The 24337-nt window shown below is 57.5% G+C and overlaps 3 protein-coding genes and 1 non-coding gene across 4 annotated transcripts; 2 read left to right on the top strand and 2 right to left on the bottom strand.

Moving 5' to 3' along the window:
- The first annotated feature begins 5745 nt into the window (after positions 1 to 5745).
- Positions 5746 to 5817, top strand: TRNAQ-UUG (transfer RNA glutamine (anticodon UUG)). Its single transcript has one exon. It is a non-coding gene; the product is annotated as a tRNA-Gln (tRNA).
- A 2398-nt stretch (positions 5818 to 8215) lies between these two features.
- GNGT2 (G protein subunit gamma transducin 2) lies at positions 8216 to 10627 on the bottom strand. The gene is made up of 3 exons (XM_074162875.1): positions 9990 to 10627; positions 8875 to 8964; positions 8216 to 8485 (listed from the first exon to the last, which is right to left on the bottom strand). The coding sequence occupies exons 2-3, from the start codon at positions 8956 to 8958 to the stop codon at positions 8360 to 8362; spliced, it is 210 nt and encodes a 69-aa protein (XP_074018976.1). The 5' UTR covers positions 8959 to 8964; positions 9990 to 10627; the 3' UTR covers positions 8216 to 8359.
- Positions 10628 to 11472: 845 nt separating this feature from the next.
- Positions 11473 to 16090, top strand: ABI3 (ABI family member 3). The gene is made up of 8 exons (XM_074162835.1): positions 11473 to 11589; positions 12732 to 12899; positions 13718 to 13894; positions 14559 to 14641; positions 14835 to 14930; positions 15308 to 15489; positions 15612 to 15740; positions 15930 to 16090. The coding sequence occupies exons 1-8, from the start codon at positions 11473 to 11475 to the stop codon at positions 16088 to 16090; spliced, it is 1113 nt and encodes a 370-aa protein (XP_074018936.1).
- Positions 16091 to 18258: 2168 nt separating this feature from the next.
- On the bottom strand, positions 18259 to 20110 carry PHOSPHO1 (phosphoethanolamine/phosphocholine phosphatase 1). Its single transcript, XM_074162968.1, has 2 exons — positions 20066 to 20110; positions 18259 to 19020 (listed from the first exon to the last, which is right to left on the bottom strand). The coding sequence occupies exons 1-2, from the start codon at positions 20108 to 20110 to the stop codon at positions 18259 to 18261; spliced, it is 807 nt and encodes a 268-aa protein (XP_074019069.1).
- Between the last annotated feature and the right edge of the window lie 4227 nt (positions 20111 to 24337).

The raw sequence follows: 24337 nt of genomic DNA, 5'->3' as shown, positions 1-24337 counted from the left end.
GCGATGCCGGGTCGTGCCGGAGCCGGCCGACAAGCGCGGAGGGGTTTGACGGAGTCAAAACTAGAGGAAAATCCATTGTAAATAATGAAAAGGAACTGCCTCTAAGCTACATTTTATCTTTTCTGGGCATTAGGTTTTGGGTTTCTTTTTCTTTTTCTTTTTTTTTTTTTTTTTTTTTTAGCGCATTAAAAAAATAATGAAAAAAAAGCAGTAAAAGTTAGTCAGGTAGTTAATCAGTGTCAGAGGAAAAAAAAAATAATTCTTTTTTAATTTCTAGCTCCAACTCTTTTGAGTGTTTTCTAGACTCTGGAAAAAAAAAAAAAAAGGTCAGAAACGCAGACTTGCTATAAGACAGTTGAAGACATTTCTTTAATTTAATTTCTTTTTATTGGTGTAGGTCTTCCCTCCCTGCCCCCTGCTGGTCCACACAACATAGGCTTTTGGTATTTTTGGAACTTTCTTGTTTTCAGAGAATTTAGTAACTGAGGTGTTGGGGTTTTTTTGGGGGGGGGGGGGTGTCTGAGGTTGGGGTATTTTTTGTTTGTTTTGGTTTTTTTTTCCCGTCGTTTTTAATTTCTTTTTTTTTTTTTTCCCGTTGTAGCTTTTTGTTTTGTTTGGATGAAATCGGTGTGATCCTGTGAAATGCGTATTCTCTGGAGAGGGCACGGGGAATATTTAAGCATCCTCCGAACGCGTCGGCTCCCGGCGGCCGCTCGGGTTGTGCCGGAGCCTTTCCTGGCCGGAGTGGGAAGGATTTGGCTTGGGATTTGCTTTTGGGAGCTGGGAAGGGTGACGGGGCAGCGGGAACGAGCGGCGCTTGAGCTTGGGAGGCTTCGATCTGCTCCTGGGAGGTGGGTGGCCACGGGCCGGGGACCCGGCGTTTGGGCAGCGGCCTCGGAGCGGGTGCTCAGCGATAATTGTTTAATTAATTCGGGATGCCCCGCAGCGGCGGCGCGTGGGGAGGAGAGAGACGCGTTCCCATTCGATCGAACCAACCTTCTTATTTTTATTGTTGGGTTTTGTTTTTGTTTTGTTTTCTTAATTTTAGTTCTTTTTTCTTTTTTTTTTTAACTCGTTTGTGGTTGTGGATGAGATCCAGAGCAGAGCGAAACCAGCCAGAGGCTCTTCAATCATGATCTTTTCTTTTTCTTTTCTTTTTCTTTTCTTTTTCTTTTCTTTTTCTTTTTCTTTTTCTTTTTCTTTTCTTTTCTTTTCTTTTCTTTTCTTTTCTTTTCTTTTCTTTTCTTTTCTTTTCTTTTCTTTTCTTTTCTTTTCTTTTCTTTTCTTTTCTTTTCTTTTCTTTTCTTTTCTTTTCTTTTCTTTTCTTTTCTTTTCTTTTCTTTTCTTTTCTTTTCTCTTTTTCTTTGTGGGAGACCGTGCAGGTGCTGCGAGCTGCAAACGTACACGTGCAAACTACCTCAGAGGTGACGGGGAGAGCCCCGAGGGACAGACTTGGGAGAGGGTGGGGAGTTCCCCCGCCACATCTTGCAGCGGGACCCGGCACCCCCGAGCTCAGCAGAGACCCTCCCGCCCGGTTGGGGAGGCAGTTTTGGCGTCCCGGCTTTCCTCCCCACGGTTAGGGAGAGCTGCGTGGTGCGGGAGGAAGAGGAGAGCCGGTGAGGAAGGCTCCCAGGGGTGCCGGGCGGGCGGTGGGATGGGCTAGTGGCCGAGTCAGACCCCTTGGAAGGTCAGCCCTGGGCTGACTCGGGCGCGGGCTGGGTCCCTGCTGCTTTACTGTACGTTACAGAATTATCTAGGGTTTTTGTTTTTGTTGTTGAAGACGAATGAATACCTCTGTGAGCAGCGGCGGGGCGCGGTGGTGGTGGGATGCTCTGCCAGGGTATGGTGGGATGCTATGCTGGACCATGGTGGGATCCTATGCTGGTCCATAGCGGGATGCTCTGCCAGGGGACGGTGGGTTGCTCTACTTGAGCATGGTGGGATGCTCTACCAGACCGTGGTGGGATGCTCTGCTAGCGTATGGTGGGATCCAGTGTTGGACCATGGTGGGATGTTCTGCCAGGGTATGGTGGGATTCATAGATTCATAGATTGGTCTAGGCCGGAAGGGACCTCCAAAGGTCATCTAGTCCGACCTCCCCGCAGTCAGCAGGGACAAAACGCTGGACCACAGTGGGATGCTCTACTGACCATGGTGGGATCCTGTGCTGGACCATGGTGGGATATTCTGCCACCTCACGATGGGATGCTATACTGGACTATGGTGGGATGCTCTGCCCAGGGCCCAGTGAGATGCTCTGCCAGACCATGGTAGGATGCTCTGCCAGGGTACAGTGGGATCCTGTGCTGGACCACAGTGGGATGCTCTACCAGGGTACAGCAGGATGCTCTACTGGACCATGGTGGGATCCTCTGCCAGGGTACAGCAGGATGCTCTATTGGACCATGATGGGATGCTCTGCCAGACCATGGTGGGATGCCCTGCCAGCTTATGGTGGGATCCTATGCTGGACCACAGTGGGATGCTCTGCCAGCTTATGGTGGGATCCTATGCTGGACCACAGTGGGATGCTCTGCCAGCTTATGGTGGGATCCTATGCTGGACCACAGTGGGATGCTCTGCTGGACCATGGTGGGATGCTCTACCAGACCACGGTGGGATGCTCTGCCATACCACAGCAGCAGCCCATCCCCACCAGCACAGCAGAGCAGTGGGTTATGAACTGTGGAAAGTATTTGGGTGCTGCGGATCAGCACGAGCTAACACCGAAAGGGATTTTTTTTTTTTTGCTTAAAAAAAAAATAAAAATAAGGAATTAATAACTTCAGCCCCAGGAATTGGGATGTACGACACAACTGAAGCCATTTTTCTTTTTGGACCAGTTTGGGAAATGGTCTCTGCAAAGCAACACCAAGTCCGTCAGGAAGGAGTTTGCTGGTGTTTTGGGGCGGGAAAGGGCTGATCCCGAGAGATCCCGGGTCTTTCGGCCCTGGCAGAGCTGCCCACGGCGGGGACGGGAGGCAGGGACCGGCGCTGGGTTCACCCCTCGCTGTTGGCAGATCATCCCGGGAAATGAATGGGATTGACCGGAATGGGGGCAGAAAATAATCCTTAAAATGGCCATAATTGGTGCGAGAGTTCGTTACCCAGCAGTTAATCGCGTCGGTTCGTTCAAAGCGCATCTGGATTCAGCTCGGGATCAAATTCCTTGACTTCAGGAGGAAATCTGGCCCTAAACCGCGTCACACCCACCCCCCCCCCCACGGTGCCACTGCCGCCTCCAGCGGCTCCTGCGGCCGAATTGAACCCTGCAAATTTTCGGGTGGCTCCAGAGGGGGTGAAACCCCCTCGGGAAGCTGGAGATTTTCCCGGGAGCCCCGAGCGGCCGGTGCCTGTGGAGTCCCTCAGCTTCACCGCACGTCAAACCCGGGGTGGGGGGGGGGAACACGACCTTATATATAACCAATTCATTTTTGTTTATCTACCTCTTAGCGACAATAGATTAAAATCTAGGTAGTGGCAACTCCACATGCTGTAGTTTAGGGGAAAAAAAAAAAAAATAAGAAAAAAAAAATTACTCTCTTTTTCCAAAGAAAAATGTTCTTTAAAAATAGAATTTATGGGCTTTCTTTTTCACTTGAAAGTGGTCATTAGTTGTAAAAGCTCCAGACCTCAGCAGTCCGAAATGTTTGGTTGTGACTGATTATTATTATTTTTTTTTTTTAATGCTCAATCTTCCATTTCTTTACAATTTTTTTTTTTATTTTTATTTTTTTTTTGCCTTTTGAACTTGGATATTTACTTCTTCCGTCAGCAGTTACACCTCCAGCCTCCTCCCTCCCCCGGCCCCCCGGGGCTGAACCCTGTTTTTTTGCTGGGGGAAATGGCAGTCGATGGTTGGTTTTGTTGGTTTTTTTTTTTTTTTTTTTTCTTTTTTCCAGCGGGTTTTCGGGGGCAGGACGGCGGCAGCGGGTTGGTGGCGGCACGAGGGGGGGTTACCGAGCCCAATTCGGGGCGTTGTATCACTCTGCACCCCGACACCGGGAGCACCCAAGGGTGCTGCTGCTCCCGGCAGCCGCCCCAATACAATTTCAGGCTATTCAGTAAAAAATAAAATATGTACTTTCCTGTAATCATATTGTTTTTCCTCTTTTCAGCTGATGTCTTTCTTTTCGCCTTTCCCCTCCCCCTTCCCCCCCTCCTCCTTGCCTCTTCTAATCCGTGTTCTTCCCCAGTTTGTTGGTTTGGATGTGGAGTTGGGATTAAGGATGGACGTGGGCTCCATTTCTCTTCCAGCGAGGTTGTTTCTTCTTCTTTTTCTTCTTTTTTTTTTTTTTTTTTTTTTTTGCCACAAACCGCTTTACTCCACTGTTTCATTTTTAAAAATAAAGAGAAAAAAAAACAAAAACAAACAAGCAAAAAAAAAAAATTACAAAGTGTTTGTGTGTTTTTTATGGAGTTGGGGGGAGGGAAAAAATAGGGAAGTAAAGGGGGGGACAGAGGGGAAATAGGGAAATAAAGGGGGGGACAGGGGAAATAAAGGGGGAACAGAAGGGAAATGGGGAAATAAAGGGGGGAGCAGAGGGGAAATAGGGAAATAAAGGGGGAACAGAGGGGGGAACAGAGGGGAAATAGGGAAATAAAGGGAGAAGAGAGAAAAAGGGGGAAATAAAAGGGGGGACGGGGAAAAGGGGGGAAGTAAAGGGAGAAATAGAGGAAAAAGAGGGAAATAAAGGGACGAACAGGGAAAAGAGAAATACAGGGGGGAATAGAGGAAAAAGAGAAATAGGAGAATAGAGGGGAAAGAGAAAGAAAGGGGGGAATAGAGGGAAAAATAAGGGAATAGAGGGAATAGAGGGAAAAGGAGGGGAATAGAGGAGAAGTAGAGGGAAATACAAGGAAATAAAGGGAGAAAGGGAAAAAATATGGAAATAAAGGGGAAATAGTGGGAAAAAATAGGGAAACGAAGGGGAAAGAGGGGAAAAATAGGGAAATAAAGGGGAAATAGTGGGAGAAAATAGGGAAACGAAGGGGGAAGAGGGGAAAAATAGGGAAATAAAGGGGAAATAGTGGGGAAAAATAGGGAAATAAAGGGGAAATAGTGGGGAAAATTGGGAAATAAAGGAAATAGAGGGGAAAAAATAGAGAAATAAAGGGGGGAAATGGGTGTCGAGGGCTGGGGCCGAGGAGTGGGGGGGGCAGCGGTGACGTTCGGGTCCGTCCCGGAGGATGCTACGGCCTGTCCTCGGTGCCGGTAGCAGGCAAACGGGGCCGGTACCGGGGATTTAATAGGGAATTGGAGGAATAATTAATATAATTATCTCGCCCGGGGGTGCTGGGAGAGGGGGGTGGACGCTCTGCAACACACACACACACACCCCCCCCCGCCCCGGGGGATGCAGCTGAATCCCGGGCGTGCAGCATCGTAGTTGCTCCCCATTCCGTGGGCAGCCTCCGGTCCCTCCGGGGCGGGGGGGGGGGGGGGCTCAAGGGCACCGAGAGCGACCGGTCGGTCGCTCTCGGTGCCCTTGAGCCCCCCCCCCCGCCCCGGAGGGACCGGAGGCTGCCCAAGGGGAGGAACACGGGACACCCCCCGCCACCAAGGCCGGGTGCGGAGCAGAGAGGGGGCCGCTACCGGACCGGAGAGATGGGCAGGAAAACCCCGTTATCACGGGTGTGTGTGTGTGGGGGGGGGGGTCAACCGGATCGGGGAGGGGGGGGAGAATTCACGCGTGGGCGGCGGCAGGATACACTGAAGGGGCGGCGGCGGCCACTGCACGCAGCGGTCCCATGGTGTAATGGTTAGCACTCTGGACTTTGAATCCAGCGATCCGAGTTCAAATCTCGGTGGGACCTCGCGTTCCTTTTCGTTCTTTTCATTTTTTATTTTTCTTTTCTTTGCCCTCCGGTAACGCGTCGCCAACCGGTATGTGCGGGGGGGGGGGGGGGAACCGGGGGGGAGGCAACACCGGGTGTCCCTCCCCCGGCGCCCTCCGGGCCCCTATCGGGCTCCATTTTGTGCGTGGGCTCCGCTTCTTCACGGCGCATGCGTGGGAACGGCGGGGCGGGGCAGAGAGCGGGGGGGCGCCTCTCCCAGATGCCGGCGCTGATTGGGCATGCGGGCTGACACTCTCGCCTCTCCGCGCTGCTATTGGCTGGAAACGCGTTCCGCCCCGCCTCCCACGGCCTTATAGCGTTAGAGCGCAGCGGAGCCTGGGGTCGTGGGTTCGCGGACGCGGGCGGGCGGGCGGGCGGCCTGAGGGGCTTTGGGACGGAACGGCACGGCACTGCTTTAAGCTGGGGTTTGGCGTGAATCGTCCCGAATCCCTTCAGCAGCGGCTTAGCCGGCTCTGACGCAGGTTTCCAGCCGTTTAACGTCGATTAACGGGTCAATCCCGGGAGACCCGGCGGGATTAGGGGCAGGCCGGGCTCCCCAGCGCCGCTTGGGCCTGGGAGAAGCTGCTCTCCTCAGGGCCGCACGCCCCGCCGCAAGAAAGACACAGGCCGCAGTCGAGCTGGCGGGTTTATTTAGCATCTGCGAGCAAGAACAAAACCACCTTTATTTTTGTTTTTGGTTAGGAAGGTGCGCGGAGGCGCTGGCTGCGGGGGAGCGGTGGGGAGCTGAGGAACTTGCGTCCACCCTCTGCCACCATGGGGTGTCTCTGGGGCTGGGCCCCCTCTACCCCCAAGACCTGGTGCCCAGCAGGGCCAGCCTGGCGACGGGATCAAGCAGTGGCCTGAAAGGCAGGAAAACACCACTCCAATTGGGATTGAAAGCCATTTCCCTGTATTTAAGCTGTTCCCAGGCCTGTCTCCATGCAATCCTGGTGCCCCACCAGCAGCCGCCAGTGTCATGGTGGACCCACAGCCTTCCTGACGTGCTGCGCCATGGCTTCTTCCCCAACAGCCACCTCCAAGGGCTGGGGGACATTTTGTTCCTGCCCTCCGTTCGCAGCCGGTGGCTTCGCTGTGTCTAAATCTGCGGTGGGACAGGTGTCACCCCTGAGCAGAGGCTGGCTGGGCCTGGGGGGAGCGTGTCCTGGGGGGGCTGGCACGAAGCAGAAGCGGCATGGGGACAGACTGCGGCAGGGACGGGACCTGGGGGACTCTGAGAAATAAGGAGAGCTGCTGCTTCTGTTTGGGGGTTGGTTGTCTGGGGATGTTTTGGAGAGTTTTCCTAAAGATAATATGTGTGATTTAAAAAAAAACAAACAAAAAAACACAACAAAACAAAAAAAGCAAACAAAAAACCCCCAAAACACCTCCAAAAAAAGCCCCAAACAACAAACCCCACAAATCTTCCCCAAAGTATTGCCCTACTGAACTTGGAAGCAGGTTGTGCCCCGGCTGCTGTGGTTTTTTCTATCAAGCAGGGGATGAAATTTGTCCTGGAAAAAAAAAGCTGCCCTTGGGAGCAGGAGGATCGTGGCCTGGGCATTGCTCACTTAGGGCTTGGTGGGTCCTGTCTTGCTCCAAGGATCTGCTGCCACCCCAAACTGCCTGCTCCAAGTCATCCCTGTCACCGATGGGATATGGTGGGACGAGGCTTTGGAGCCCGCTCGCGGCAGCGGAGAGGAGCTGAGGGTGAAGTGGTGGCAGCGCTTGAGGCCACCACAGTCACAACCAGGACCTGACAGCCCTGGGCTTGCTTTCCCACAGCTGCCAGGGGGTTTCCAGGGGAGGAAGCGAGATGGAGAGGTGGGATGAGGGTTTTGAACAAGCTGGTTGGAGCCCTCCTTCGTTCCCATGCCCATCCCCTGGCTCTCAATGTAAGGTGCCTGGCGGGTGAAGACATGGGCTGTAGGAGTGGAGGACAGTGGTGGTCACCAGCTGGTGGGATGCGCAGGAAGAAAGAGACTAAAGCTTTCAGACCCCCTGGAAGCCTCCAAGCGGCAGGATGGGCATTGCCCTCCTGTGCCAGGTGGGGAAACTGAGGCACCGAGAGGAAACAGCTTGAGGAAGGTTGTGCTGGGAGGTTCTTCTGCAGCAAGCTGGGGCTCGGCGCCGGGGCTGGGCTGCTTGGAGACTAGACCCAGCTCTGCCGTTTCGTTAAAGCCCACTTTGCTGCTGGCTGCTGAAAATGCAGAAGTTTTGCTTGCAGGAAACCAAATGTAAATCAGCCGTGAGAGCACGAAAGCACAGACCGGGCTGGCTGCTGAACCTCATCTCCGGTGGCAGTGGGGTAATTATCTTTTATTCTTCTTTTGGATCTTTTTTTTTTGTCTTTTTTTTTTTTTTTGGTCTTTTTCCTTTTGCCATCCTTCAGATGCGCTACGCTTTGGTTCTGGACTCCCCAGCGCTGAGGTCAGACTACAGGGAAAGCAGGTTTCTGACAGTCTTGGTTTACACAAGGGAACATCCCCGTGCCCGGCGGCGACAGCAGCAGGGGTGGGGGGGGTCAGCTTATCGTACAGCCGCCCTTCTCCTTAAAGGGGTTCTTGTCCTCGGGGACACCTTTCAGCAGCGGGTCCTCGCCTGCCATGGACTCGATGTACTCCTTGATCTCTTTGCCAGTCTTGGAGACCTGCCGAGGAAGGAGATGCTCTGCATGGGAGACGGGAAGGAACCCTGGCTGCGGAGCTGAGCTCCTCGGCTGCCCACAAACCCATTGGAGAGGGGGAACCGCGGCGCCGTGAGGATCCCACCCAGTGTGGGGTGTCCCCGAGAGCGTCCCTGGGGTGCTACGGGTACCTCACTGCGTGAGGGGGGCTGCAGTTCCCAGGCTCGGGGATTTGGGGCTGAGCTCAAGGTGCATGTTTGCTTTGAGGGGAGAGGTGTGAACACACAGAGTTGTGCCTGTATTTGAGGTTTCATTTCGGGGGTTGTGGGTTGTTTTTTTTTTGCCTTCACGATCAGGTCAGGAAGTTACCCCGGGGAGCGGCCCCGTTGTTGTGCTTTGGGTGAAAAACTCACCATTTGCCTCTCGTTCTTCACCTCCTTCTTCAGCTGGTCCAGCTCCATCTTCAGCAGCTCCTTCTCTGTCATGTCCTGAGCCATTTTGCCCTGTAACCACAGGGAAAAAGAACATTATTAGTAGATAGATGGGCTTCTAAGACACGTTAGGACTATTGCTTTGGCCCTAAGAGTATTGCGAACGCCGCTAATGTCTCAGCCACCCCCACGGCGAGACACAGGCTGATGCTAAAAAAAATAACCCGAGGCTGAAGGCACCTTTCAAAACACTTCTTGTAACATCTGCTGTAACCAGATTTTCGTTTGCTTGTTCTCAGCAGGCACAGCGAGCGACAGATGCAGCTCGAGGGCAGCGGAGGAGGATCCAGCCTGGTTTTTCAAGAGGTTTTTTTGCTACCGCAGGGGCTGTTTCCCCAAGACACGAGGTGGCCAGTTCGGCGGGGCCGGCTGAGCCCGGAGAAAAGCCACTGCCTCGGGGCCGTCGGAGCAGCGCCGTCGCGGGAGAACCAGGGATGCCCAGGTCTGCAAACTGGACCTTTCCAATCTGTGTCCTGTGCCTGGGCAAGAGCATCTTTGCAGGTTTTCTAAGGAAATATCTTTTTTTTTTTTTTTTTCTTTTTTTTTCCTTTCTATCCCCTCCTTATACCCACTCCCCGGGTAAGTGCCAACATGGACTGGGGCCCCTTCATTGCCGTGAACAAGAGGCATCGCTTGTTGCTACAGAAGGTTTTTGGGGCCGTGTGGGTTGGGAAAGCCCAACTCTGGTTTTCCTGAAAGCCCACCCAAGGGTTATGTGAGATTCCTACCCTGCTGGCCTGCCCTGCCGAGATCTGTTCAACTTGGGTTTGAAAACCTGGCCATAACCTTTTAAATAAAATAAAAAATAAACGTGATTAAGGGGAAACGTGCCTTGGCCCTGCTTTGGAAGGCATCAAGGTGGTGTTCCCTGGACCCTGCTGGTTCTCCCCACCGACGCCCCGTGAGATGCTTGTGGCAGAGCACAAGGAGCCAAAAGCCACAGCCCAGCCGTGCCACCAACCCGCCGAGGAGGTGACCCCCAAACCGGGTGGACCCCCACGATGCCATTTGTACCTGGAGGGAGCGAAGCCACTTACCTCTGGGGACGAGGGGCGGCCCCTCTCGGCGGTGAGATGTTCAGAGACCCATCCAAGAGGAGACACCCGTCAAATGGACCCTCGATCTCCTGATCCAGGCTGGAAGACTCCTCCAGCTCTCTGGGAGGGCAGCGGGGAGCAGATGTCTTTGGTCCTTAAGCTGATAATAGACTCAGGAGAATAAGCTGGTCAGGTGTTGGGCATTAGCCTCAAAGCCCTGGGGTAATCGGTGCTGGGGCTGCGGGGAGGGTGAGGATGGGGGAGGAAGGGCGGGTGGCCGGGAAGCGCTTGACCCCCTGGCCGTGGGTGTCTGGGACCTGCTGGGGCAGAGGGACTGACCCCTGTGGGAATTGGAGCAGCTTTCATGGAGTTTGGGAGGGGATGGAGAGGAGGGGAGATGGGGTGAGGGGACCTCCAGGGGCTGGAGCAGCCTCGGTGGGGAGCGGGGGCAGCTCGGGCGGCTCTTGGTCCTTCAGGGTGCGAGGAGCTGGGACGGCGCTGGAGGAAATTCATCATTTCCCTCGTCCTTGTGCTGGTGGGGCCGCGGGCTCAGGAAGGACCAAGCCCTAACGTGGGTTTTGCTCCTGTCCAGACGGTGCAAAGTCGCTGGGGCTGAGCCCGGGAGGCCCTGAGGAAGCAGGAGGAGGAGGAGGAGGAGGAAGAGGAGGAAGAAGAGAGGGCGGAGGGGGGATTTCCAAGCACCGGGGAAGTGGGAATTTCCTGCTCTCGGCACAGCCTCACCCGTGGGGATGTGAAACGTTGTTGGCAAAGCACGGAGAAGGACACGCTGTCCCCGGGCGAGGGAAGGACGGGCGCCTCCGCGGGGTCACTTGTCACATCCCTCAGTGCCCTGAGCCGAGCGAGGTCCCGGTGACCGGGGGGATGCCATGCGGGGTGCCCGGGGCTTTTCCAGGGAGGGGAACGTGGGGCTTTTCCAGGGAGGGCGATGTGGCAGCCGAAGCGCTGCCCTTGGCTCTACCTCTCGCCCGGCTGATAAAGGCGAAGGGAAGGGAATTACCCTCCTGGGATGCGCCCGAGCCCGGCTCAGCCCCCCACCTCCCGAGCGGCTGGTGGAGGGTGGCAGAGACGGGGGGTCAGGGGACCTTTTTTGGTCGCTCACCCCCACCCTGCACCGCCGGTTCCTCCGTGACTCACATCCTTCGCCGTCGCGGCCGCTCTCATCCCCTGCCCCACCAGGGTGACCACCAGCCGCAGCCCCAACACGTCCCCCCATGGGGCTGGGGCTACGATGGCTTCCTCCCCACTAGCCCCCCCACCTTTCCTTGCTGCTCTCCTGAGGGCCACCGTGTGAAGGTGTCCAGGGTGGGCTTCACGCCTGCTGTGGGGTGTCCTTCGGGGTGGGGTGGGGTTGGGGGGGGACAGGGACACCGCGGCGCCCGCGGGCCCTGCGTCAGCAGCGCCGCGAGCTTCAAAACACGGCGCCGAGGCGGCCGGGGAGGAAGTGGGAGCAGAGCCCGGCACCATGTCGGAGCTGGAGCAGCTGCAGCAGCACGACATCCCGGCGGGACGGCAGGTCCTGCGCGACCACCACTGCAACCTCCTCAGGGTGGCCGACTACTGCGAGAGCAACTACCTGCAGGTGATGGGGGGGACGGGAGGGGACGTCGTGGGACGAGCTCGTGGCTTTGGGGCTGGGAGTGATGCTGGAGGCAGGGGGGGGGGCAACCGTGAGCCCTGGGGAGGTGGTGGTCCCGGAGGGGTGGCTGGTGGGTGATAGCAAAGGCTCTGTCCTCGGAGATGGGAGCCCAAGTGTCCCTGTGATCTTCCTACCGAGCGCTGCAGGCCACTGCTTGTTGCTTTTTCTTGTGCCTCAGTTTCCCTTTTTGCTCCACAGCAGCTTTTCTGCTCAGTTCTCAGGGTGCAGAGTGAGTCCTCTGGGGCTTCGGTGCCTCCAGGAAAGCCCTTGGAGGGGACCAGGTACACCAGCCCCCTCATGGCTGTCCCCAGGCTGTCCCCAGGGTTTCGGAGGTGCCTCCTGGCTGGGCAGAGGCGAGCTGGGTGCCTGCACACCCAGAGCAAGCATGAAGCTCTGCTGCTGTCAGCTTCCCCCCTCCTCCTCCTCCCTGCCCCGGCCCCCACAGGGAAGCTGGGGGACAGGAGCTTTGGGGATGAAATAAGAGGGAAAGGGCTTCTTCTGGCCCTATTTGCTGGGGAAGGTGTCTTGGCCAGAGGGTCCCTGTGTGCTTTGGTGGCCTCGCTGGCTCGAGCCAGCCCTCGATGCTGCTCCCAAGGGGCTGGCAGTGGCCAACTCACTGGAGCGGAGCTGAAGGGGAAACGTGTTGAACTGTTCAGAGAGATGAGACACTGTCCCCAGCCATGGTTGGTGGCACGGCTGGCTGTCCCCACGCCTGGGTGGCTGGTGGCATCACCAGCTGTCCCACATGTGGCTCGCTGGTGATACGGTTGGATGTCACCACACGTGGCCGGCTGGTGGCATGGCCAGCTGTCCCCAGTAGTGGCAGGAGGCTGAGCCTGTTTTGGGTCTGGCACCGGCCGAAGTGGCAGCATCCCAGGTAGGAATCACGTTGAACCCCCCACTGCTGGAAAAGCCGAGCGCCGCTGCCTGCCGAGTGTCCGTGTGTCCCGCCGGCGGGGCCGGAGGAAGTCTGATGCATTTGGAAAGCAGAAGGAAGCATCTTTGCTACCGTGTGACTCCAGCGTGAAGATGGAGGGCAGCGGCGGTGGCCTCGTCCCACCGGCTGGGTTTTTCCCCCTCTCCAGGCGAGCGACAAGCGGAAGGCGCTGGAGGAGACGATGGCGCTGAGCACGCAGTCCCTGGCCAGCGTGACGTACCAGGTCAGCAGCCTGGCCACCACCTTCCTCCGGCTGCTGGACCTGCAGGCGGCCGAGCTGCGGAAGGTGGAGGCTGACATCAGCTGCGTGGCCCAGGTGGGACCATCCTTGGACCAGTGATGGAGTTTGGGTGCTGAGAAGGGGGTGGGCTCTGGGAAAGGGGGTTTGGGCAGCTGGAAGGGGGCCAAAGACCCTCCTTCTCCCCAATTTCAAGAGCCTGTCAACCCCCCCCCCCATAGCATCACCTCGCCTTGGAAATGCAAGACCATCTGCTTGGGTGGTGGTGGGGGTCACCCAACACATCATGAGTCCACCAAACTAGTCTTTGGGGTGCTCTCCCAGTCTGGGCACTTGGAAATCCCAGTGGAGGGGGACTGTAGGAACTGCTCGGGAAACCTCATAGGAGCCAGAATCGAGCGATGGGGCTCAGAGCGTTGGCTTGGCTGTCACACTTTTTCCCCTTGCTGGGGCCTGGCCTCATCCTCCCAGAGCTTAGGGACACCAATGCGGAGTCCCATGGCCACCCACCCTCTTCCTGGCGCTTGGAAACTGCCTGGAGCCTTTCCAGCCATGGGAGGAGATGGGACCCTGTGATCACACTGGAAGCAGCAGGAGAACAATTTACGGGTGGCTGAGGCTTGTGCATTCCCTCGCCACCGCCCTGTCCCCCCCCCAGTTCACTGCGGTGGCATCAAGGGCATCACCCGCCCTGCTGTGATGGAGCAGAGCAGGATCTGTCCCTGTGACTTTGGCCAGAGTTGGGGGGCGGTTCAGGCTCAATCCTGATCCTTCCCTGCAACCCCTTCCCTTAGAGGCAGGGAGATGGGGCTGGGATGGGTGGTGGGACTTGGAGGGGGCAGCAGGAGGTGGGGAGAACCCAGGATGGGACAGTGGGGACAATGCCATCTCTGCAGAGGGTTGACATGCACAAGGAGAAGGTGTCTCGCCGGGGGATTGGCTCGTTGACCGTCAGCAAGAGGTTCCCGTCCTACCAGAAGATCATGTCCCCCCCCAACCCACCCTCCCTGGAGCCCTACTACAGGAAACCCCTCAACTTCAGCGTCCTGGATGACATTGGCCACGGCATAAAGGTGAGCCCGGGGCTCGGAGGGGGTCCCACAGGGGTGAGGGGGCTTCGCATGGGCTTTCTCGGTCCCTGATGTCCCCAGTGTTGCACTGATGGGTTCACAGGTGGGCTCAGACCCCCTCCTTGATGAAGAAGCGGGGTCTTGTCCATGCCCCACAGCCCACTCGGGGACTCATCCCGCTGGGGTTCAGTGGTCCCAGCTTGGGGAGGGGGGACACGGTCCAATGCAGCAAAGGGAAACTGAGGCACACGATGCTCAGCAAAAGCCACCGGCGCCACTGGGAATGGGGCTGAACCGCGACGCTCTCACCCCCACGGTGCCTTTCCCGGCACCGAAACCGCCCGTGCAGGAAGGCGCCCACGGGTCGGGGTGGGGGGGTGGGGGGTTCAGCAGCCTCACAGGCCCCCGGCGAAGCCACCACGGGGACAGAGGGGAAGTGGTGACACTGGGGCTGAGGTTCCCACGGCGGCAGGCGCCTCTCTGCCGCCTCCGCAGCGCCGGTGGCTCCTTCTGCTCAGCACGGGGGGGCCCAGCAGAGACCTCGGGGTGCTCCTGCTCATGGCGGGGGGGGGGGGGGGGGAAACAGCCCTCTGGGGTGCAATGAGTTTGTCGGGCGGCTGCAGCTGCCCTCACTCGTGGTGTCTCCGTTGTCTCCCTGTGCCCGCAGGACCACAGCACCCAGCTGTCCCGCACGGGCACCCTGGCACGGAAGGGGACCAAGTCATCGGCACAGGCTGCGGGCACCCTGGGGTGAGGCTGGGGATGGGTACGGGGTGGAGTGGGGAGCGGGGGGGGCTTTGTCTTTCCGTGTCACCAAGTGGGTGATGATGGCAGGGACAGAGCCACGAGGTGCGCCACAGGCTCGCCCAGTGCTGCAGCCATCGGGGTCCCATCCCTGTGCCGAGCTGGGGGGCTGGGGGCTCAGTGGCCACTCTCCCCACAGGAGAAGCACCCGCATTCCCGAGCCCATCCAGCCGCCCGTGGTTCCCGAGGGAAAACTCTCGGCAGCCTCCTCCACCTCCTCGCTGATATCCGTCAGGTACCGGCACTGCCCGGGGGGGGTGAGAGGGCCTGGGGGGGGGAAGGGGGGTCGGGAGAGCCCAGGGCAGCCACTGTCACCCCACTGCTTGGGGGAAATTCTGCTGCAAAGATGAACAATAGGGGTTTGGGGAGTGGGAGATGATTCACTGCCCTGGGCAGTGCTTATTTCTAGAGCAAAATCTCGTTATAGAGAACGTCCCCGATGGGGAAACTGAGGCACAGAGTGGGGAAAGGACTTGTACGGGACACACACAGACACTGGGGTATCCTGCCCGTGGTGACACCCCATCCTGGCATGGGGCAAGTGACTGTGTTCAAAGAGTGGGGGGCAGAGCCAGCCCCCCCACCCTGACACCACTGCTCCTCCACCCCCAGCTCGAGTGGAACCCCGGCAGCCCCCGGTGAAGGCATCCCTGCGCCCCCACCGCCCCCCTCTCTGCCAGAGCCACCCCCACCGCCTGCGCTTGCCATCCCACCGCCCCCTCCTCTCCCTGGGGACCTGCCCCCGCCACCGCCGGGGGACCTGCCCGTGCCCCCGCTGGACCTCCTGCCCCCAGGTGAGTGCTTGGTGTCCGGGGATGCTCATCATGGGGGGGGGGCAGTGGGGAGGTGGGGGCTAAGAGTGGCCTCTGCTCCCTACAAAGCCCCTCATCCCATGGATTTTGTGGGGGTTTTGCAGCCCCTGATGACTTTGAGCCGCCACCGCCACCACCAGCAGCTTTGCCTGACTTTGAGGATTTGGCCCCGCTGCCACCACCCCCTGCCGCAGAGGACCCCCCCTGGGCCCCGGAGAGTTACCTGGAGAAAGGTATGATGGATCCCCAGCTCCCCCCTGATACCTTCCCCGTGGTGCTTTTGGTTGAGACCCTGCCCACAACCACAGCACCGAGGGCCCAACTGGTCAGGACTGGGATGGCATGTGCCCTTCCCAGCGGTGGCCTGTCCCCTGCGGTGGCCTTGCCAGGCTCCACGACCCCGTCTCTCCCTCCTCTCGCAGTGGTGACCCTCTACCCCTACACGCGGCAGAAGGACAACGAGCTCTCCTTCCAGCCCGGCGCCCTCCTCTTCGTCACGCGGAGGTACTCGGACGGCTGGTGCGAGGGCGTGATGGGCGAGGAAGCGGGTTTCTTCCCCGGCAATTACGTGGAGCCCTGCTGAGAGCCCGGGGCTGGCAGCCACCCCCCCCCCCCCCCCCCCCCCCCGGCATCCCCCTGGCTCGGCCGCATCCTGCTCCTCCTCGGGAAGGGCTGTGCTTTGCCTTTCAACCTTGGCTTTGCACTGCCAGGGACAGCCGGACTGGGTACCACTGCTGGGTACCGCTGCTGGAAGCCCTGCATCCCGGCAGCCTCCAGCACCCAGAGCATCCCCCTGCCCGCCCTCCCTCCCCTCTCCCTTTTCTATATGCTTTTAACGACAACAGCACTGGCTGCTGTTGGTGCCGGGAAGGTTTAGCACCGGGGCACCGCAGCCATCGCATCCGATGGAAACGCAGGGGTCTGAGCCTGGCGATGCTCCTGTCCCCACGGGAGGGGCAATGACAGCGCAGGATCACAGCGCAGGAAGAGGAGATGGAGCCAAACACCCACAGGGACAAGAAGCGCAGCTCCCGGCCATGTCTCCAGGTCCCTCTGCCTGCTGTCCCCATCAGCTCGAGACACAGAGAGGGGATGAGACAGGGCCCAGTCCTGCACCGGAGGGGTCCCCACAGGGTCCCCTGCAGAGCATCGCTTGTAGCCTGGCCCCGCTCTGCTGCTCCCCCTCCGACGCTGCCCCCCCCCCTCCTCGCACCAGCCCAAGGAAGAGAAACAACACGTTTGTGCAACTGAGAGCGCCGTTTCACACCCAGGTTTATGTCCTGGATACAAACAACTTGTGTATCTGCAATATATAGATATATATCTATGTCCCTATATACGTATCATTCTTTATTTATTTATTTATTTATTTATTTTAAATTCCATGGCTTTAAGTTCCACACAGTTGAACGGGGTCCGGAGGAGGAAGAACAGAGAGAAGGGAAATGAAATAGAGGAGGAACAACTCAGGGCTGCTTTGGTTATTTCCTTACTGCTCAGGTTTGCTGTCAGGGTTTCTACGCTTTGGAGGAGTTAAGGAGCCACCCTCAGGGGCCGGTAAGGCTGTGGATAAATCCGGGAGAAGCCAACACCAGAGAGCAGCGAATACTGTAGGTGTGTCCCCCCCCCAGCCCCCGCAGAGTGCAATTAGAAGGGGCAATTAATACTGCAGCGAGGGCAAGGGGGAACAGGGAGAGGGGAGGGGGGGGGTTTGGCCTCTGGGGACTGGATGCCAGGAGAAGTGCTGCGGCACCACACCTCCCGGGGGGAGGTTCGGCACCTCTTAACCAGGTCGGGAGGGAAATTACACCCCCTCCCCACCCCCCCAGGGTAAAAGGGGAGTCCATACAATCCAGCAAACAGGAGGAGACAACCGGTAATGGCTTGGGGTGAGAAGGAACCTGTCCGCCCCAGGGGACACGGGGACATTTTGCCCTGGAAGCAGAAGCAGAGGATGGAAGTGGAAGGCAAGAGGCAAGGGCAGGTCCTCCTCCCCGCAGTGGGACACGGTCAACATTCCCATGCCCTGGGCAAGCGAGTGGGGATGGGCTAGAGGAGGGTTTTTTTTTTCCAAGGTACCACCTTTCCAAAAGGTTTCCTGTTCCTCGCGTCACGGTTTTGGTTTATTTTTTTTTTCAGAGAATAAAGTCTCAAGGGACAATTGACTCCCTCGCAAGGCTCAGCAGCTGAGCCAGGGGCTGCCCTGCCCAGGCTGGGGTGCGGAGGACAAGCCGGGCAGCCCGAACTTCCCAGATTAAATTTCCAGTGGCCTCACGAAGAGGCAAGGGAGCCCTCGAGCATCAGGTTGAAGGCAACAGCACGAAGCTCCCGGCGCGGCCGGCGGCGGTCGGGCAGGTGAGGAGGATGAAGGCAGGAGGAAGCATGTGCAGGAAGCCCAGCCCGCCGGGAGCCGGCTTCGGGTCTTGTGGGAATTGCTCTTGTGAAGTCAAAAGGGAAAGAAGAAAAAGCCCCCAACAACAAAAAAAAAAAATCACCATTAGTGTTGGCCAAGACCCCCGCTGGAGTAGGTGTCCGAGCTGCATAGAGAAGGCTTCACCTCAACACGGCAGGGGAAGGAGACGGGGGGACCCAGAGAAAGTGCTTTAATCACCGGGGAGAAAGGAGCTCGGCGAGGAAAGGCAGGGAAGGAACCCAGGAGCAGGGACCGATGACGTGGGGTGTGACCCCCCCACACCCCAGGCTTCTCCTTTCCCAACCGCTTATAGTGCGCAAGTCTCTTCTGAGCCATCCTCAACACTTCTTCTTGAGGACCTCCTGGAGATAGCGGGCGACTTCTGTGGCCGACTCCCAGGGGACCACAGCGGCCTGGAAGGCTCCCGGCTGCTTCTTCTCCATCTCTTGGGTCATGCGGTGCATGGGGTAGCCCTTCCGTGGGAAAGCCACGTCAGCGGAAGTCAAAGTCACGGAAGGGCAGAAGTCATTGGCACCATCTCCCACGTAGAAGACCCTCTCGAACTCCACCTCCTCCTGGGCTCTCTCCGCCAGGTATTCCGTCAGGATTTTGCGTTTGCACATGTTGGCCGGGCAGTCAAGGCACTTGTGGCTGTGGTAGGGCCCCAAGGTGAAGTACCCCCTCTTGTCAAAGCTGGACGGGTTGCTGAAGATCTTGCGGAAGAGGGAGTAGAAACCGGCTGCCCTCAGACTGCACTCGATGCCGAACATGTTGGCATCGGAGATGAGGATGATCTCAAAGAGCTCGTGGTTCTTGGAGAGGAATTGGAAGAGCTCGGGCATGCCAGGGGACAGGGGGATGTTCTCGTAGACAGTCTTGAAGTCCCCCATCTTGACACCCTGGTCCCCCATGTACGCCAGGACGCGCTGCATGTACTCGTTGTAGAAGCCCTCGCGGAAGGTCTGGCGGATGTGCTCCGGGAGGACCTGCCCCGGCGCCGCCCGGACGATGGAGTCATCGCTGTTCTCGTTGATGATGGTCTCGTCGAAATCGAAGATGAGGAGGTATCTGGGAGGCCGGGGGCTGGCCATACCAACACCCTGCGAGGCGGAAGGGTAACGCCCAGCCGTTAGCTCAAGGCACTTGGCTTCGGCCCCAGCACAGCGACGGTGGCAACCACAGCAGCAAGAGGTTGCCAGCCCCGCAGAGCGATGCTCCTTGGCCACCTTACCCCCTGGCAGCTTATTAGCCCAGCTGGGCTTGGGGGGGGGGGTTTAATCCCTCCTGACATACCGCAGCCCCGGCCCTAAGGCGTTTATCCTGCCTATAAAGAGATCATTTTGTCACCGCTAATCCCGTTTCCGCGATCAAGGCGGTCACTGTGCCGGGCTGCCACCGCACACGTCCTCCCCAGGGACGCGGGGACAGCACCTCGGGGTGCTTTGTGCAAGGAGGGTCCTTGGAAGAACTGGATTAAGTCCCCAGCCTGCTCCTGTCCCACCTCTGGAAAGGGGTTTGTGTCCCCGCAGACCCCTCTTGCTGCCAGGACAAGCCTGGAAGGCTTTTCCAAGAGAAAAACATTTTGCAGGTTGATTTTTGCTCCATCACCTGGGTGAAGTTTCATAGAGTCACAGAGTGGTTTGGGTGGGAAGGGACCTCAAAGCCCATCCAGTGCCACCCCCTGCCCTGGGCAGGGACACCTCCCACCAGACCGGGTTGCTCCAAGCCTCCTCCAACCTGGCCTTGAACCCCTCCAGGGATGGGGCAGCCACAGCTTCTCTGGGCAACCTGGGCCAGGATCTCACCACCCTCAGAGTGAAACATGTCTTCCTGAGATCTCATCTCAATCGTTTTCCCCTGGGTCGGGCTCTGCAGGCACCGTGGGCTCCCCAGAAGCCCGGGATAACTCGGAGCCGCCTCCTGCCCTGCTCTAAAACCGAAGCAAACCCACTTTGCCAAAGCTGGGGAGCCCCATCCCATCCCTCCTGGTGCCCACCCGCTCCCCCCGGCTAAAGCCACCACGTCCCCAGCAGCACCCGCTCCCCTCCCGGCCAGCCGTTTGCAGGATGGGGACCCGATTCCCGTTCCCCACCCCTGAGACAAGAGGGGACAGCCCCGTTCGGGGGGGGTGAGAAGGGCACTGACCTTAAACAGGCATGGCAGCCCGACGCCCTCACAGCACCTTTTCATTTTAAGACCATCCCTCTGCAGGCAGCGCGTCGCTGAAGGCAGCGCTTAGGGCTCGCGGGGCTGGAAATCGTGGAAACAAATAAAAAAAGGGGGGATTTTGGTTAATGGCTTGGGTTTTCCCCGGTTGCCACCTTTGGGCACGGCACCAAACACCGCGGCACGGCCGGGATCTACGTCCTGCAGCCAAGTCCCAAGCTCAGGACCTTCTGTACCAGGAACGGAGGAATTAAAGGAGTCTCCGGAGAGCGGGCAGAGCCCGTTTAATGCTTCTGATCCCTCTTAATTCCCCCGAGTGCCCGGGCTTTGCCGCACGTGAAAGCAGCCGACGAGGAAGGGCTCGGCAATAAACATGCCCTGTTCCAAAACTGCCCTGATTTTCTTCCAGTCTAATTAGTTTGGGGTGTTCCTTTTAATGGAGTAATTATCCCGGAATGAAAGCGGGCGCCCAAGGCAGCTCCGGTGAGGATGCGCCAGGCTCCTGCCCCGGAGCGAAGGTAGAGCCTGGGTTACGTCTCCGGATTTTTGCCGACCTCTTGTGGTCCACAGCGATGAAAGCAGAGGGATGGGAAACCTCAAAAAACCCAACCCTGCGGCCAAACCCGGCTGGAAACTCGGGTTAGCGGGAGGAATGACACACTGGGACACGGGAATGTTTTAACCGGGCACCAGTTGCCCGGCTTAGCTGGAGCTAGGAGGATTACGACGACTGTTTTGTCATCAGCGGGACAACAGGAAGAGTTTTGCGGCTGAAGGTGATTTGTGGGGGAGGGAGGGGGAGGAGGATTTGCCTGGTTTGAAGCCCAGCATCAAGCTATTTTGGGGCACAAATGCCATTTCATGACTCCGCTAAAATAATAAACCACAACCGCGACTCGAGGGTGGCACACGGCGAGAGGAAGCGGGCACTCACCAGCAAACCCCGGCCTGAAACCTGGTAAAAGAGGCTTTTTTTTTTTTTTTTTTTCTTTTTTGGTGAAACCTTCAAACCAAACACTAGTTATTTCTTTAGAGAAGCAGCCACCAAAAGCTGATGTTTATTTTACGGACGTCCTTTGACGCCAAATAACGCTAGAGCCAGCCTGGGAGCGGGGATGAGCCACTAGGATTTTCGGGTCCAAACCAAGAGAAATGGAAAAGAAAAAAAAAAAAAAAAAAAGTTAAACGTGAAAGAGTTTTGGAACATGGAATTTTTGTCATTATATGCTGAAGAGCTGCCAGCGGTGAGGACATAAATTGGGTCTGAGCCTTAAGGAGCCGTTGCGGGGGCACAGGGAAGGAGCCCTGGAAGGGCTGGTGATCCCCATGGACACCATTAGGGGCAGCTGTAAGGGACAAGGTGGGCACGGGGAGCGAATCCACCACCCCCCCCAAAAAAAAACAAACCCTCCTGGGTTTTGCATTTTGCAGGACAGGAAAAGCTAACAGCACACAGCTTGGATTTCGGGCAGATCGGGTCAAACACAGACCCGAAGAGCACCCTCCACGAAATCTCTAGTCCCTTTAGTGCTTTTCAGCTGAGGTTTTTCACTGAATTTCACTGAATTTTTAGAGTTGGAAGGGACCATAAAGATCATCAAGGTTCCCCAAACACCGTCCATTCTGCCACCTCCCCTCAATTATCGATTCGTTATGTACATAAAAAACTGAGCGACGAGCTGGGGAAAAGCCAATTTGGTCTCTTTTGCCTTATTTTAGCTCGGCCTCCACCGAGAGCCGACCGGCAGGAGGACGGAAGCAGCACCAGTCACCCCAAACTCACCCCCCCTCTAGAGCTCCCCACCAGCTCTCGCCTCCCCTTCCCACCTCCCCCCATCCTTGCGCTCGCCCTGAAGCACCGTGGCCACCAGTAGCCCCCGTGGGGATAAATCCAGCCTCTCCCAAGAGCTGGAAAACGCCACCAGTTCCTCTACCAGGCTCCTGGCTGCCCAGAGCCTCCCCCAGCCCCGGGCTCCGAGCCAAGCGTCCCGATGGCTCCTTCCCTGTCGGGGGTGGGGGGGGGGGGAGAAGAGAGGCCACCGGACCATTTTTTTTAAAGGATTTCTAACGTCAAATGATCATCTGGGAATTCCGTTTGGACAATCGTTGCCCCCATCTACCGGTAGGAGATCGGAGCATCCCTGCCGGGCTCCTGTAAGAGCAGCCATCCCCAGCGCTGCTATTAATCGGTATCAAAATTGTTATCAAAATAGTTACTCAAAGGAAAAATTAAAATCGACGCCAGCGTTATTTAGTGAATAAAGGTCTGGGGTGGGACTTCTCACTACCGGCCTCCGGGGGCTGTTGGGCAAATTCCATCCTTCCCCCATGCGCTGTTTTCCCCTTACGAGAGAGAAAAAGGGAGATCCCAGCGTTAAGAGCGACTTAATAAACCAGGGCTCATCCTTTCTGGCTAAAAATTGAGGTTTGGGCTCTGGCAGCAGCCACCTCCAGCCCTGCGCGGGAGGGGAGGGAAAAAAATAAAAAAAAATAAAAAAAAAAATAGACTTTGGAAATCTCCCAGCCCCTAAATTACACCGTTAAATCCGGGCAGGAGGAGCGAAATCCCCTGCAGGACCCGTGTCACCGCTCCCGGCAGAGCTATTTCTGCGCCCAGAAGATGACTCACCCGGCGAGCCGCTTCCCGGGAGGGCGTCCGTCCACCTTCTGGAAAAAAAAAAAAAAAAAAAAGGGGGGGCTCCCTCCAAAAGCAAAAGCAAAGCGGAAGCGCCTCCTGACATTACGCAAAGCCCGAATGCCGAAACAGAAAATAGAAGGAGGTATTTGCTGATGAATCGGGTCAAACGCAAAGGCTTAAACAAACTGGATTTGGGATGAGGGTCAAAACGCGCCCGATAAAAGCGGGGAGGTGCCGGGCTCACCGCGAGAATAATTTCTCAGGGTAGTTTATCCCCAAAATCTCGATTTTTTTGGTTTTTTGTTTGTTTTTTTTTTTTTCCCTGGGTCAATACCTCCAGCCACCCCTGGGATTTTTCTGCCCCAAAGAGGCCCAGGGAGGAAAGGCTGGAGCCCGGCAATATTCGCCGCCCTCGTTATCTCCGCGGATCAGCTTCGGGCTTAATCCCGTAGCGGGTTCAGCTCGGGATGAGCGTGGAGCCCCGCAGGATCGGGCCCTCCATGAGCCCCCACCCCACCTGAGCGAGCCCGGATGGGGACCAGCACCCGATTTCGGAGCCAGGACCCACGGAGCCTCCAAATCGATGGGGCACGGGGGCATTTCCCCATTGTGGGCACAAACCCTCCACTGGTTTTAACCCCCCCCGGCGTACTCTGCTCTTGCCTGTTTATAATATTTTTAACCTTAAAAAAAAAAAAATAAAAAATTGCTGGTTTTGGTGTGTACGACGTTTAGGGTTTGTTTTTTTTTTTTTTAATTTTAACTCAAAACCCAACCCCTAACCTTCAGCAAAGGTGTTTACCCAGCCCTTAGGACAGTGTTAAGGGCAAAAGAAGAGGACAGAGTCCTCCTGGCTGCCCCAAAAGCGAAGGAGGGAAAACCTCTCTCCCGGGAACGTCATCGGGATCAGGGGGCGATTTCCCCGTTCCTGGAATAAAACCCGACCCGCTCCCGTCCCCGGTCAGCGACAGCTCCCGAAGCTGAAGCAAATGAGCAAATTCATAATAAACCAGCAGAAAGCAGAGCCCGGGAGGGGTCCCCGAGGTGCCACCTCACCCCTTCTTCTGCCCCCCCCCCCCCCCCCCCCCCCCTCCCCGGCTCCCGCTTCCCCCCGGATCCCCCGGGAAGGGCTGAGGGGGAGCGGGAACGGCCTCTCCCGCCGGACGGCTGCGACGCCGCGGCCGGTCATCTCGGGTTATTGGGGCCATTCCGTTATTCTTATTTTTTTAATGTTTATTTTTCCTGCCGGGGAGCCGCAGCCTTACCGCAGCCACGGGCTCCCGCTGCGCCCGGAGCCTCTCGGCTCCGCAACGGCAAGAAAAGCCCTAAAACAGGTGGTTTTGGCCCCAAAACGCTGCGGTTGGCAGGCGGTGGGTGCCGGCTCCGCGCTCGGTTTGTAGGAATCCAAAAGCGGATCCCGAATCGCCCCCGCCGCGGTGCCGGACCCGCCGCTGGGCACACGCATCCCGCGGCCTCTCGTCCCCCCCGTTCCCCCCCACCCTTCCCTCCTCCCCGGGGCACCGGCGCCGGTGCCAGCCCGGTGCGGTCGGTGATGCCGGGGCTGACGGTGGCTGCTGCTCCGGCTCCGGTACCGGCAAGCCTCCAGACCGCTG

Source organism: Numenius arquata, chromosome 23 (genome assembly GCF_964106895.1).
Source record: "Numenius arquata chromosome 23, bNumArq3.hap1.1, whole genome shotgun sequence".
Classification (NCBI taxonomy): domain Eukaryota; kingdom Metazoa; phylum Chordata; class Aves; order Charadriiformes; family Scolopacidae; genus Numenius; species Numenius arquata.
Note: the sequence above shows the minus strand (reverse complement) of the source record. Positions and strands in the feature narration are given on the sequence as shown.

What these genes read in the sequence shown, in the direction of transcription:
- PHOSPHO1 (XM_074162968.1), bottom strand. Translation starts at nt 20,110, where the DNA reads ATGAAAAGGTGCTGTGAGGGCGTCGGGCTGCCATGCCTGTTTAAG. An exon ending in GGCTGCCATGCCTGTTTAAG is followed by an intron (nt 19,021 to 20,065) that starts GTCAGTGCCCTT and finishes TCCGCCTCGCAG; the next exon opens with GGTGTTGGTATGGCCAGCCC.
- GNGT2 (XM_074162875.1), bottom strand. Translation starts at nt 8,958, where the DNA reads ATGGCTCAGGACATGACAGAGAAGGAGCTGCTGAAGATGGAGCTGGAC. An exon ending in TGAAGAACGAGAGGCAAATG is followed by an intron (nt 8,486 to 8,874) that starts GTGAGTTTTTCA and finishes CTTCCTCGGCAG; the next exon opens with GTCTCCAAGACTGGCAAAGA.
- ABI3 (XM_074162835.1), top strand. Translation starts at nt 11,473, where the DNA reads ATGTCGGAGCTGGAGCAGCTGCAGCAGCACGACATCCCGGCGGGACGG. An exon ending in ACATCAGCTGCGTGGCCCAG is followed by an intron (nt 12,900 to 13,717) that starts GTGGGACCATCC and finishes CCATCTCTGCAG; the next exon opens with AGGGTTGACATGCACAAGGA. An exon ending in TCCTCGCTGATATCCGTCAG is followed by an intron (nt 14,931 to 15,307) that starts GTACCGGCACTG and finishes CTCCACCCCCAG; the next exon opens with CTCGAGTGGAACCCCGGCAG.